Below are 14,793 nucleotides of genomic sequence, written 5' to 3'. Positions count from 1 at the left end.
GGTAGAATAGGTAAAGGGGAGCTGAGGAAGAATTTTACACAGGGTGTTGGAATCTGGAATGCACTGGCTGAGGGGTTGGTGGAGTCAGAGACTCATGACATTCAAAAAGCATTGAGATGAGCACTTCAACTGCAAAAGTATAGAAAGCTTTGGGTCAAATGCTGGAAAACAGGATTGGTATAGAATGGTACTTGATGATTGGCATGGACAAGGTGGGCTGAAGGGCCTATTTCTGTACTATATGAGTCTATAACACAGACATACACCAGTAAGGTAATGCTGGAATAACAGGCTGGATGATACTTGCCTTCAGCTGGCCATTCCAAGAGAGCTGTTGGATATACCTGCTCCCTCTTTAGCTTGCCTCTGATTTTCACACCTGTGCCTTGAAAGATGAAAGTTGAAGACAAACTGGTCATTTGACAAGACATCTGAGCTCCCACTCCATTGTTGGATTTGCCACTCAGTCCAGTGGCAAAGATTTGGTGTGCTGAAGATTAGTGTGGTTGGGTGGATGTTATAAATTTGGAGAGCAATGTGGCTCAATCTGTGTTTGCTGATGGGTAAGTTTTGACCAGAACGTTAGGGAGACCTCCCATGTAATCCCAAAATACCACCTGTGGGATCTTTTATTCCCACCAAGGTCTTGATTTAATTTCTAATCTGAAATACTGTACCTCTGCTTCTCCTGCACTGTTTAGTCTCAGGCATTGGACTTGAACCTGCAGTTTTGTGACTCAGAAGTGAAAGAGCTATCCACCAAGTCTGAACAATGCAAATTATCACGTTACTTTGAAAATGTTGTCATAAATGTGGCATCCATCTTGTGTATACATTCAAACAAATGTACTGATGGGGTTTGTTGTAGGAAGAATACTAGCAAGCAAAATTCCTGGATCTTTGAATAGTGTGTTATTATCTATTCTCTGTGTGAACAGACAAGTGCCTTGGGCAACCAAGTGCTCTCAGGTGTCCATCTACATTCCACATTATTTTTTATGAGGTCAGGGTGTAGCCACTGAATTAAAATGAGATTATTGACAAGAATGATAATTGCCCAGAAGAAGAAAAATGCAGCAAGAGTGCTGATTGTATGAATACTTGGAAAATGAATACTGGATCACCCCACAGGCTTTAAAGATCCTTGCAGAATCTCATGAATTTGGAGTATTGAGAGAAAGTGGTCTTTGATATACATCACAGTGTGATGTTTATGAGGGTGAAGTGATATTCTTGCCCACTGCAACACATCTTCGTTATCGCTTAGCCTTATAGTGCCAGATCCAACCTCCATTGGTCTTCTGATTTCCAGTATTATTAGAATTAATTTTAACCCATCTTGAGTAATAACATTCAAAGAAAACTATATTTGAGAGGGCAAAGGTGTTTTGTTGAGGAGACTGGAAGGGCAGGATTAATTGGCCAGCTCTACCATCGGTCTGCTGCGAAATTCTATAATAAACAAAAATGTTGAAGGAAAATGGAAGGATGGAGGGAAGGGCTCTAAGCTTTTAATCGAATTTGGAATTGGTTTATTATTATCATTTGTATTGTCATATGGTGAAAAACTTGCATACCGTTCATATAGATCAATTCATTACACGATACATTGAGGTAGTACAGGGTAAAACAATACAGAATGCAGAATAAAGTGTAACAGTTACAGAGAAAGTGCAAGTGACCTTTCTTCTAGGTTGTGCTCAAGTTAATGACTGTCCTTACATTCTTGAAGTCTCTAGGACAACCCTGGAGTCTCTACCCTATCTCAGCTCAGTGGAGGAGGAAGTATTTTTCATTTAGTTTGGGTTCTGAAAAATTTAGAGATGCTATACAAAGGATTTTATGGGTGAATTCACCCTTTTCTTTGGCAGCAGGTTGGGTCTTCTATCTGACCTCCTGGCACTGCTTGGTCTCTACAGATATTTATGTGTCCCAATTAACTGAAGCATGGTCCCAGTTGCAATGTTGCGAATGTGGCAGCAAGTTTATATTCAAGCTCCCAGAAGATGCATTGATGTTTTCTAAAACCATGTTGATACAGAGATAAATCTGGTCATAATAGTGCAAAGAAATATTTTGCATTCCAATAATGAAAGCAGACAGGACCTCTAATAGTGCAGCCCCTCCCTTTGTGCCATATTGTATTGTCAGCCTAGACTTTGTGTGCAAGTCTCTGGAATGAGACTTTAACCTCCAGACTTGGAGGGCAGAGCATCCCCAAACATGCCCGTGCAGACGCTACTTACTCACAGTTGATTAACAACTAGCTTGTTTTAACATGCAAATATTTCGGTAGACTTGGATACTGTTTGATATCAACATAAACCTTGCCAAGCTGGTTGATCGACTGCGAAAAGAATAGTGAGTCAGAGTATTCTAAACCACACCTTAATCCTGAATGACTGTTGCAGTCTCTCAACTCATGGAGAGGTAGGTAATCACAGAATAAGAGATTCTGGTTTGTTATCACTTATTGAATTGCTGAGTTGGACTCCTGTACAGCTGGCAATAGTTCAGTCTCTGCTCATTGTAGGCATCAGCAGGCTTAGTGGGTATACTTCACGTACACTGTCTGCAGTCCATGGGCTTTCATTCACCTACATTAATGAGATGGCCTTCAGCTCTGTTTTCCAACTGAAATCATCGTATGAGATATTAGTCAGTCTTGGACAGAAAACTTGGAAAATAGCTAATTATCCATTAAGTTAGCTAGTGAAATAGAACTTTGACTTGAACAGCATCCTCAGATGTCCCAGAGTTTGTCACAGTTAATTGAAGTACTTCTGTGAAATGTAACTGCTGCTGCAGGGTAAAGTGGCACAAGCAACAATGAGACCATCTGTTCTTTAATGATGTTGCTTTGGGGTGAATGTTGGCAAGGAAATTTACAAGAATTCTTCTATTGTGCTTCAAAACAATGATCTGAGGTTTTTATGGCCAGCTGTGAGAGTAAAGGGGGTGGCACTGATTTAACATCAAAATCTTGTGGGGATACTTCTGCCAGTGCCACACTCTGTCAGTGCTGACTACTTTCTGACAAGATCACTCACTATTAGTTTCAAATATCCACAATAGTTAAATATAACATTTTTAAGGGAAGTGCTGTGTTAGCACTCCTATCTTAAGATCTCCCAAGCCTTTTATGTGTTTTCCTCTCTTACTTTTAAGGTGGGGAGGGGAGAGAAAGGTTGGTCACATAAATGTGCTCTGAAATGCCAATCCACAGGCTCCATGCTTTCTATGCAGAGTTCCACCTACAACTGAAGCTCGTTTCTTTCCTCCTACTTCTCCTGGCTCTCTATCTTCAGTATAAAACACTTAGTTTTTTAAGTTGCATCAAATTACTCAAGTGTTTTCAAGATCTCTCTTCAGTTCCCCATTATGGCTATTCTTGCTTAATTTGCTCTCATTCTGAATTCTTTAGGTCTGCACTGATTTAATTGCCCTCCTCACAAACAGCAGAATCTTCATTTGGAAAATAAGTGAAAGCTCTTAAATTATTCAACCATTTCTTCCTTTTCATGAAATGTGTGCCTGTTGTAGTGTTGACTGCTTCGTAGGCTCTAAGGACTGGAATTCCCTCCTTAAACTTTTCTCTTCTTAATACTTTCTTTAATATCTACTTCATTAGCTAAACTTTAGATCATCTAAACTACTATTTCCTCCTTAGCTGGCTTCCTTGATTTTTGTTCTGTAATGATTATGAAATGTCTTAGGACTTTGTCACATGATGGGTACCTGCAGTGTTTCCAAACAGTGAGAGAGAATGTGGAGTTCCACCTGCAACTGAAGCTTGTTTCTTTCCTCCTCCTTCTCCTAGCTCTCTCTGTTAGCGAGTTAAGGGCTAGGATGACTGGAGCTGAAGGAGAAGTTTGTCCCATTGGCTTGGAAGGAAAGTGACAGAGGTGCATGGTCTCAACCCAAATGACAAAGGAAGCTTGGAGCTCGTTGGGCTTGTTATTAGAAGTAAGGGAAAAAGATCTGGGGGGAGAAGAAGACATTTTGCAGTAGAGAAGGAATCCGATAGGAGAGGACAGTAGACCATTGAATAAAGGGAAGGAGGTAGGAAGCAGCAGGGAGGTGACGGGCAGGTCATGAGGGTGGGGGAGGGAAAAGAGAAGAGGTGAGGGGGGCCACAGGAATGAGGGAAAACAGGAGGGGAGTAGAAAAGGGAAAACTGAGGGAAGTAGTTACCTGAAGTTAGATAAATCGATGTTGATGTCATCAGGTTGGAGACTACCAAGACGGAGTGTGAGGTGTTGCTCCTCCAGTTTGCGTCTGGCCTCAAAAGTGGCAGTAGGAGAGGTCGTGGACAGACACGTCAGTGTAGGAATGGAAAGTGGAATTGAAGTGGCTGGCCATCGGGAGATCCTGGCTGTTGCGGCAGAGGGAGTGAAGGTGCTCAACGACGAGGTCACCCGTCTGCGTCTGGTCTCCCCGGTGCAGAGAAGGCCGCACTGGGAGCACCAGATGCAATAAATGACATCCTCAGATTCGCAGGTGAAGTGCTGCCTCACCTGAAAGGACTGTCTTGAGCCATGAATGGTGGCGAAGGAGGAGGTGTAGGGGCAGGTGACTGTGGTCAAGGTAACTGTGGGAATCAGTGGGTTAGTAAAGGATGTTGGTGGATAATCTGTCTCCGGAGATGTCAGGAGAGACAGAGAGATCAAGAAAGGGGACAGAGGTGATGGAGGTGGACCAATTAAATTTGAGGGCAGGATGGAAGGTGGAGGCAAAGTTGATGAAATTGACGAGCTCAGCACGGGTGCAGGAAGCAGCCCCAATGCAGTCGTCAATGTAGTGGAGAAAGAGGTGGGGAGCGTTACTGGTGTAGGCTTGGAACATGGACTGTTCCACGTAGCCAACGAAAAGGCAGGCATAGCTGGGGCCCATGTGAGTGCCCATGGCTACACCTTTGGTTTGGAGGAAACCAAACCAAAGGGAGGAGCTAAAGAGAAGTTGTTCAGGGTGAGTACCAGTTCTGCCAGACAGGAGGGTGGCAGTGGAGGGGAACCAGTTGGGTCTGCAATAACTTGCAATATAGTTTGTTTTACATTAAAGTCTATTTCTTCATCAAACAAAATTTGTTTACATACTACACTTCAGTAAACAGTCTACTTAAGAACTAAATCTACTAAAACAAATGAAACTTGTGATTTTAAAAAAAAGTCTCCCCATAAAAGGCAAAATTATTTCTGCAGCAAAAGACAGTGAGGGAAGGATAACTGCAAAAAGTAAATGATGTACAAAGATCAGTACCCTTCCATTGTAGCATTGCAGGCTCCAGTTATGAATAACTGAGAAATTAGCCAATTTCTGCCAGTCTGACTGGGACCTATCTTATCACTATATGCAGTTTTTAAACAAACTTAGAGTCATGCAACAGATGGAATTGCGGCTGCAATGCCAGGAAGTTGTCCTTTTTGTTTCTATAAATGTGCATTTAATCGGCAGGGTTGTTTTATTTTCAGACATTACTCCTAATTCCTCTTCTTGGTTTTGTAAGCAAATGTCTTTATTTTTTGGCTTAAACTCAAGTGTTCTTTAGAAAGCAGTCAGAGAACATGAGATGAGCAGCAGGATGTTTCACAGAAGGACTAGCAGCAAGTCCAAGAAACATTTGTTTTTTTTTATCCATCCAAGAATGATGGTCCTTGTGACTGTTTACTGTTTGATGCTTGCTAGCTTTTATGAATTGCAAAATTAGAATGGGATCTTGAGCTTTATTAAGTGCTGAAGCAAGGAGTTCATGCTAAACCTTTATGAAGTACTAGTTAGGTGTTACTTTTGGACAATTTTAGGAATGATGTCAAGACTATTTGAGAATGTGCAGAGATTTCCAGGGTAGTGCCAGGACTAAAGTTGAGTGAGGATATTGGAATTACAGGAAGTCCCTGGATTACGAACGAGTTCAGTTTTTGAGTCTGTTTGTTAATCAAATTTGTATGTAACTCGGAACAGTTACGTACAGTTCACATCTAGCGTCATTTAGTCAAATGTTTGTCTTAGTATATATTTTACCTAAAACATCATAAATGTAATAATGCAGTAATAATAATTATAAATGTAACTACAGTTTTCCTTCGATGCATCACCATCACTCACACGCTTTGAAGCCATGATTACGAGGGCTGATGAACCAGTTAAAACGAGCAGTGTTTTGAGCATCGCGCAAAGTAGTCCGCCTGTCCATTAGTACGAACCATTGTGTGTAACTCTATTTTTAAAAAAAAGTAGGCTTTACGGAGGTCGGTTCGTAAGTACCGGCATTTGTAAGTCAGGCATTCATAACCCAGGGGCTTCCTGTATTCTTTAGTTATGTGACAACTGGTGTGCTTACCTTTTAAAAAAGAGAGTTTATTTAATGGAGAGACAAGAGACTGCAGATGATGGAATCTGGAGCAAAAAAACATCAAACTGCTGGAGGAACTCGGCAGAGCAGGCAGCATCTGTAGAGGGAAATGGAAGTCAATGTTTTGGGTCGAGACCCTTCAACTAGACTGACAGATAGAGGCGAGATATCCAGTATAAAGAGGTCAGGGGAAGGGGTGGAGCAAGAGCTGGCAAGCGACAGGTGAATTCAGGTGAGGGGTGATAGGCAGATGGGGGAGGCAAGAGTAGAAATAGCAACAGAGGCTGGGAGGTGATAGGTGGAGGAGTCAAAGGGCTGCAGATGATGGAATCTGAAAGGTGGAGCATGGAACCAAATAAGGGAGGTGGGGAGGGCAGATAGAAACAGTGGGGGAGGAAAACCAGTGGGAGGAGTGTGTGGGTGATGGGCAGATGGAGTGGATGGAGGAGGGGGAAGAAACTGGTGAAGGGGGATGGTGGAGTGGGTGTAGGAAGAGCAGTCTAGATCAGGAGTGGGGGGGGGGGTGGGAGGAAGGGGACATTAGAGGAACAGGTTACCTAAAATTGGAGAATTCATTGTTCATGCCATCTGGCCGTAGACTACCCAGACGGAATAGGAGGTGCTATTCCTGTAGTTTGAGCTTAGCCTCACCCTGGCAGTGGAGGAGGCCGAGGACAGAAGGGTTGTTGTGGGATTGGAGAGGGGAATCAAAGTGGCTTGCAGCCGGCTACAGATGGCCATGACGGACAGAGCACAGGTACTCTGCAAAGCGGTTGCCTAGTTTGCACTTTGTCTCAATGATGTAAAGGAGGCCACATTGAGAACACTGAATGCAATAGTCAAGGTTGGAGGAGGTGCATGTGAATCTCTACCTGACCTGGAGAGGCTGTTTAGGGCCCTGGATGGTGGTGAGGAAGGAGGTGTAGGGAAATGTATTACACCTTCTACAGTTGCAGGGGAAAGTGCCGGGGGGGGGGGGGGGGCGGGTGGTGAAGATGAGTGAACCAGAGAGTCATGGAGAGAGTGGTCCCTGCAGGAAGGGGTGGGGAGAGGAAGATGTGGCTGGTGGAGGGATCACAGTGTAGCTGGTAGAAATGACGAAGAATGATGTGCTGGATGTGTAGGCTGGTGGGGAGGAAGGTAAGAACCAAGGGAACTCTATCCTTGTTCTGTTGGGGGAAAAAATGGGGTAAAAGTAGAAGTGCAGGAAGTGGAGGAAATGCAGGTGTGGGCTTTATTAACTACAGTATTGAATATTATTATTTAATAATTTTCGACACTGAGGGGTTTTGGTATATTGAAAAGGGCTAAAATACTTCCACTGGCAGCAAGGTCAGTAAAAGACAAAGATATGAGGGCCAAGAGCCAGAAAGATTTTGTTTTGGAAGTGACTGGCTGTGATCTGGAATGCACTGCTTAGAAGCTTATTTTTGGGCAATCTCTTGGGATTGAGAACAGCTAACTTTCACTTTGGTTTTGTGGATCCTGAGGTGACTAATTGGGTCTGAGTGAGTAGATGGAACAAATGGTAGCCAATGGGACAGGTAGTTTGAGGAGCTGCACTCCTTCTGCCATGTATGAAGGGACTCCATGCTTCGTAGCCTATTAAGTGCTTTTTAAAAGTGCAGTCGCTGTTGTCATGTAGAAAATGGGGCAGTTGATTTCTGAATCAGGTTTATTATCGCACTTATGACATGAAATGTGTTGTTTTGCGGCAGCAATACAGTGCAAAGACATAAAATTACTGCAAGTTACAGTGCATTAAAGGAAGGGATAATGAGGTGGTATTCATGGACCATTCAGAAATCTGATGATGGAAAGAAGAAGCTGTTCCTGAACAGCTTCTTCCCTTCTCCACAGCGAGCTCCCACAAGTGGTAATGTATAGTGACTAAAATATCTATTTCTAAACAATTCAATATGTTGTTTTATTTTAATTTTGTCTTCCTTCTTGGATTTTTTTTTTTTAAATTTCGTATTTAAAAAGTCCTAAATTATGTAATCAACTTAAAATGTGGAGTATTAGGGCTAAGAACAAATTTGGTTCTTTTGACTATCAGAGAGAAGCAGAACTTCAGTACTGCAGGTGTTTATCAAACACCAGGTGGGAATTGTCGATGACAAGCAGCTTTGTGTAATTTCATATGAGAAGAGAAATAACACTATCTTTCTCCTCAGAGGAAACAAATGAATTCTTGGATCCGGTGAAGACACCTACAGGCCTGGTTGGGGAAGAAGCGGCTTCACTGCCTGCCCCATTGCAGCCAACCACTTTGTACAACATCTCCCTCAAGCATCTGGGAACAGAAATCCAGTGAGTGTTTGTCATTACACTGCTTTTTAAGGGGAGGAATGTCAATTTGCTACAATTTGAAAGGCACTGTCTAAAAGCAGTGGTTGGGGTCAGTTCAATAATAAAGCGAATTGGGTAAATACTTCCAAAAAGTTGCATTACTTGGAAAGCTCTATCGAAATGCTAGCACTAACATGATGGTCTGAAATGGCTACCTTCTATGCTGCATCATTCTGTAAGATCTGGGAAAGGCCTTGGTCTACATTAATGACCCCCAAGCCTTTTAAGGGCATTTATTTACCTTTTCATTTTCCACTCTTCCCCACCCCACCCCTATCCCCAACATTCACCAGGCACTTTGGTCATTTTCTTCAACTAATTTATGTGCTAAATTACTGCAGGGATTAAAAAATGCATTGAAACTTTTGGGCATTTTGGGCTTGCTTCATTGGTCTAAGCTATGTTATATCAACCATCCCTCTCCCCCAGTTGATGAGTTAGCAAGAAGTAATGGGCCTTTGAGCTGGGGAACAGTAATGGATCTCTAACACCCTGAATTCGGAAGGGATGAAAAGAAAATCATGATTTTCTACGGATCTCCTGGAACATCCATTATTGCATAAATAGGATTAATTTAGCTAGGAAATTAGGAACGCAGCTGTTCCTCCACCTCCACTTGAAAAACAAAACATGCTGGCTCATTTAATAACTTAAATGAGATGAATAGACATTTACCAAATGTAAAGGTTTAAAAGAATAGAGAGCCAAAATGGACTTTGCTCCCATGGTAGTTTCTATTGGATTTGACCAGAGCTAGGCTTTTGTTAGTCAGGGACTGTACATTGGAAAAATAAATCTTAATAATTCTGCTTGCATTGTGGGCCATAAATACAACTGAGTCACTGACAAATTGAATGTGAAACTTGAGAGAAACCAGGATAGGTGACAATGTGGAACTTGTTACCACACAGACTGTTTGAGACAAATAATCATAAGGGGAAGCTGAATAAACACATGAGGGTGGGGTAAAAAGATGGATAAAATGATTGAGGGAGAATGGGGGGGGGGGGGGTTGGTTCCATGCTCGTGTGGAGTTTAAACACTGCAATGGGCCACTTGGGCTGCTTGGTTTGTTTCTACTCTGTTGGCTCTTTGAGTTTTGGTTAATGATAGCAATCTAAAGATTCAGCATTAACTCCAATGGAATGCAATACTGCACACAACAAAACTTGGAAAAGGTTTAAAGCATTTAGACTTTTACAGAAGGCAATGTGCAGTAAGTCTGCAGATCACAACAGGTGATGTGAGTGTGCTTGGATTTTGATGCCACAGTGTGCTTTTTTGAGCCATCATTAGGGTCAGATCAGTTTGTAATATTTTAATTCATGTTGCCAATAATACTGTAGCACAGTCACTTGCTGAAGGTTTGTTCATGCTAGTCGCTGCTCAGTGGTGATTCTGTTCTTGTGTTTTTGCTCCACACCCCCTCCCCCCCCACTCCCCTACCCCTAACCTCCATGACTGCCCCCTCTCCTCGTACAGAAATTTTGGTTCAAAAACTGTATTTCAGTTTTATGGGAACAAGCAATTAAGGGAAAATCGAACAAGCTATGAGGAAATCAACCAGGCAACAAGTGAAATGAGTGAAAGTCCATCCCTACCCAAAGGAGCAGATATATCAGGTAGGACTGCATGGATGGAATAGTGGGTGGAGATGGAAATGAAGGTGGTGGGGAGAAATGAGAACAGTCCCAGGCAATGATATAAACAGTCTAGATGAAGGGTTTCAACCTGAAATGTCGACTGTCCATTTCCTTCCATAGATGCTGTCTGACCTGCTGAGTTGCTCCAGATTCCAGCATCTGCAGTCTCTTGTGTCTCCAATGATATAAACCAAGCCCAGTTCTGTTAGATTTAGCTCTGTTGGGATGTGTCTTAACCTGGCGATTTGGCCATGACTTGTTGTGCTTTGTTTTTAAACCCTCACCTTTGCTTGCCGACTTTATTTTTGCAATGTGTTTTTGGAGAGGTTTTGACCAGGGGAGTGGAGGTACCAGAATGTTGAACCAACTGTGCAGATTATCACTGCTGGTTTGTGTTTTCTCCCCCCCCCCCCCCACCCCCCGATGATTGATTTTTAATAAGAACTACTTTCTTTGGAAACAGTTCTACAACCTGTTGAGCAACTGGATGTGTGCTTCTGGCACAAGGTAGTCATTTTAAGCAATGGTACGAGGTTGGGGGGGATAAAAAGAGAGATAAATGATGGGGGTGGAATGAAGGGAGTTGGGTGTATGCCTGTGTGTAGTTTAAACACTGCTCTAGGTCATTGTCACAATCCCACTTTTAAAATGAAGATGCATGCATCCTGGTGCTCAATTTCAATGCAAAACATCGACAATTCCTTTTTCCCCAGAGATGCTGCTTGACCCACTGAGTTCCTCCAGCAAATTTGTTTGTTGCTCCACTGTTAAAATGATGGGGGTAAATTTGGCATTGATGTGAGATTAGGTTTGTGGCAGGAATTTTGTCTTGGGGGTGGAAGTCTTCTGATGGATCCTCTCTAGGCCCTTCCCTTCAAAGTGTGAGAAAGTAGATGGGCTTCAATTTAATGTCTCACCGAAGACGTTACCTCTGACGATGTAGTACTCCTGGTACTATTCTGAGAATATCAGTTGTATTGAATATTTGAGTACAGAATAAAACAAGGCAATTAAATGTACCAACTACCAGTGGCCACAGATCCTGAAGAGAGGGAAGCAGCTGGATCAAATCAAAAATTCTGCTCAAAGTGAAGATTCTTTCAAATAAGAAACTAAGCTTTGAGGGGGAAAATGAATTGACAGTACAAAGTATTTGTAAAGTAGTGTCAGGGGAAAAAAACATAAGCAGGCTGACTAGGAATTCACATGAAAAATTAATCTTTGCACTCCACCCCTTAAGAAGTTAATGAGTGGTTCTGCTGTAATGTGACTGTCATTCAAACTCAAGTAATATCCTGCCTTTAATGGATTGCAAGTGGATCACTTGCAGTCCACTTGGTCAACCTGTAAAATAAAACTTCTGCAGTGTTGGCAGCAAATTTTGTTTTGTTGTAGCTCCATTTTGCAAGTAATTAGAAAGGTTATTTTATGTAGCAGTAAGACTCGAGCAAGGTTAATCCTCTTTTTTTGTAATTTCAATAAGAAAAAAACCTTTTCTTCACTTACCACCTTTCATGGCCATGAGGTCCCAAAGCACTTTTTAGCAAATGTAGTACTTGTGAAGTTAGCTGCTGTTGTACTGTGTGAAATGTTAAACCTGAACCCACAAACAGCATTGAAACAAATGAAACAGATTATATAAATTGGCCAGAATGCTAGAAAGACTTCCTTTTTTTTTCTTTGAAATTGTACTGCAGGATGTATTATGATCCTTTGACAGTTCTTTGACATTTGACAGGCCTTGATTTACAGCCTCATCCAGGGTAGGACACCTCTGACATTACAGGAAGTCAGATTACAATTCTAGGGTGGGACTGGACCCCTCCCTTCTGAATCATAGGTGAGAGCATTAGCTCCTTCAGCCTTTGAAACTGATCTACAAGACATGCAGGCACCTTGAACAGTAGCACAGGATCCAGACCTATCCAGAGAAAATAAATGTTACATGTTCAATTATTAACCAATAAAATGTCCTGCTTGAAAAGGTGGAGGAAGCAGATTCCATGTAATTTTTAAAAAGGGAATTGACTAAATATTTGAAGGAGTTGGACTAAAGTGAAAGTTCAGTCAGAACAAATAATAGCTCTTTGCAATGGTTGGCACAATGCCAATAGTCCAAATGGTTGCTGACAGTACTATATCATTGTACAAACACAAAGGGACTTAATACAAAAAAATTAGATGAAAAATACTCACTTTCCCTGAAGTGAAGCTCAGTTCAGCGTTGCCATTTTTTTTTGATGTAACTGTTGCTTTCAGTTTAGGAATAGAGTTCTTTATTCCCAAGCCGAAAGCTGTAATCTTGCCTGTTTTTCTTTACAATTGGCTTTTATAGCAGGAAGTTGTGTTTGTGTGGCAGTGTGCAATAGGCCTGCACCTTAAACCACGCCCCACCCCCACTTGTTTTTCCCTCAGTTAAAGAGTGTCATCTGGAAGTGCAGAAGCCTCCATCCCAGAAGTCTTCAACAGGCAACTTGAAGAACATGGCCGGTCTACTTAATGCTAGTCCAGTGTCTCAGGAGAGGCTTCCAGTGAAGGATGGGATCTTCCAAGACAAGGACACCAGGTTACACAATGACATCTTGAAACTCACAAGGGAGCTTGATGCACAGAGGGTAAGGCTTGCAATAACCCTGTAGCAGGTGTGTTTATGAGCTTACTCAAACTGTACCCAAAATAAGAGTTCCATTCTAGGGGGTGTTTTTATTTTCTTAAATCTTATAGCAGCTAGTGAGTTTCCCAGACCTCTTTAGAAGGCATTGAGAGCAAGAACAAACTTGCATTTTTGTATCACTTCACAGCCAATGACGTGCTCAGTGAAGTGACTTGGAATGTGGCAAAAGCAACAACCCTGACCCATGGCTTGCTGACTAGGGTGGGAATACAACCCACTGAGCTACGGTGATGTCCAAGAGAGAAGAGTTTCACATAACCAAATTCCCTTAGCCCTGGTTTCATCCTGGCAATTTCCTCTGCATTCTCTCAAAGGCCTGTTTTACCTTGGATTTTTCTACTGAGGAAGTATAAATAGATGCCTGCAAGAAAGTACAGTAAATTAATTGCAAAATTTTGAATCCTGAAAAGTGCCATATATGTTGCTCACTTGGTACTTTTTAGATGTTTTTGAGGCTTTCTGTCTCGTTTCCCTTTCAGACATTGAGTTCCAGACCCCCATGTCTCTTTGGGTGGAATAAATTTTCCTCAGCTCTCCTCAAATTTTTCTATTCATAATTCTTAGGTATTTGACATCTCTGCTGAGGGAAATAAGTAATTTCTATTCATGGTGATCAGGTCTCTAATTTTGTACACGCCAAGAAAATATCCCCTCCTATCTCAATGTTGTAAAGAAAACAGACCCAGCTTAACCAATTCCCACTCATAATTAAACTTCTCCAGCCCTGGCAATGTTCTAGTGAGTCTGCTCTGCACCTTCACTGGTACAATCATGCTCTTCAGTGACCATTTGTTGATTCATTGCAACAGGACTTGGTAAAGCTTCTGCACAGGGCTCTTGAAGCAGCGCAGCAGGAGAAGAGGGCTTGTAGCTCATACCTTGCGGCTGATGACTCCACCCGTCTGGAGCTGGTGAGGCACAAGGTGCGGCAGATCAGGGAGCTGGAGAATCGGGTGCGCCTGCTGGAGCAGGAGAAGCAAGAGATGGAACAGAACTTGAAGCTCCAGCAAAGCCACATCGAGGAGCTGAAGCAGCACGCCCAGCTGCTGATGGAGAAGAACCACGCCAAGCAAGAAGTCATCCTAAAGCTCTCAGAGCAGATGGCGGCTGAGAACACTGACAAGCCAGAAGATTATGACGAGGTCATCACTACAACCCTGCATGAGCTAAGGGAGAAAGTTTCACATATGAAGGTAAGCTGACAAATTATGACAATAGCTGGTTTTACCAGGCAGAATGTGACTCGCCATCATCACCTCAAAGCTGTAAGGAATGGACAATGAACACAGGCAGCATAGTAGCACAGCTGGTAGAGCTGCTGCCTTAATGCCAGTGATCTGGGTTCAGTCCTGACCTCTGGTGCTTTCTGTGTGGAGTTTGCACATTCTCGCTGTAACTACAAGGGTTTCCTCTGGATGCTCCATATTCCTCCTGCATCTCGATGGGGCGATGGAATTTGGGAATAATAGCTGTTGATTTTGGATGAGTGCAGATAATTAAGAAGTTTGTAGAACTAGAGGAAATCATATGGTTGAATGGGGGTGCAAGAACATGATCTATTATTTCTTTTTGAATAATCAGATTGCATGGGAAATTGATGTACACATCAATGTAAGATCATCTTAGAAATGCATCTGAGCAAATAAAGAAGTAGTTGATCCAAACAACTCTTCCTGCTGAATCATAGAATAGGAGATGGAGGCTTTTTGCCCCTTAATTTCTTGATTGTTCCTTGGTCTTGTCCAATAAGTCTGTTGTTGCTCAGCCTACTT

At 42.3% G+C, this 14,793-nt stretch overlaps 1 protein-coding gene across 6 annotated transcripts in view; it reads left to right on the top strand.

Annotated features, from left to right (window-relative positions):
- Positions 1 to 14,793, top strand: part of tbc1d2 (TBC1 domain family, member 2) — a 51,872-nt gene that overhangs the window by 15,003 nt on the left and 22,076 nt on the right. For all 6 annotated transcript variants that reach the window (XM_052019294.1, XM_052019295.1, XM_052019299.1 and 3 more), the window contains 4 exons: positions 8,530 to 8,665; positions 10,187 to 10,326; positions 12,763 to 12,962; positions 13,831 to 14,214. In XM_052019294.1, coding sequence (XP_051875254.1) covers positions 8,530 to 8,665; positions 10,187 to 10,326; positions 12,763 to 12,962; positions 13,831 to 14,214 — 860 coding nt within the window. The remainder of the gene's footprint in view (positions 1 to 8,529; positions 8,666 to 10,186; positions 10,327 to 12,762; positions 12,963 to 13,830; positions 14,215 to 14,793) is intronic.

This window comes from Pristis pectinata, chromosome 7, assembly GCF_009764475.1.
Source record: "Pristis pectinata isolate sPriPec2 chromosome 7, sPriPec2.1.pri, whole genome shotgun sequence".
NCBI classification, from domain to species: Eukaryota; Metazoa; Chordata; class Chondrichthyes; order Rhinopristiformes; family Pristidae; genus Pristis; species Pristis pectinata.
Note: the sequence above shows the minus strand (reverse complement) of the source record. Positions and strands in the feature narration are given on the sequence as shown.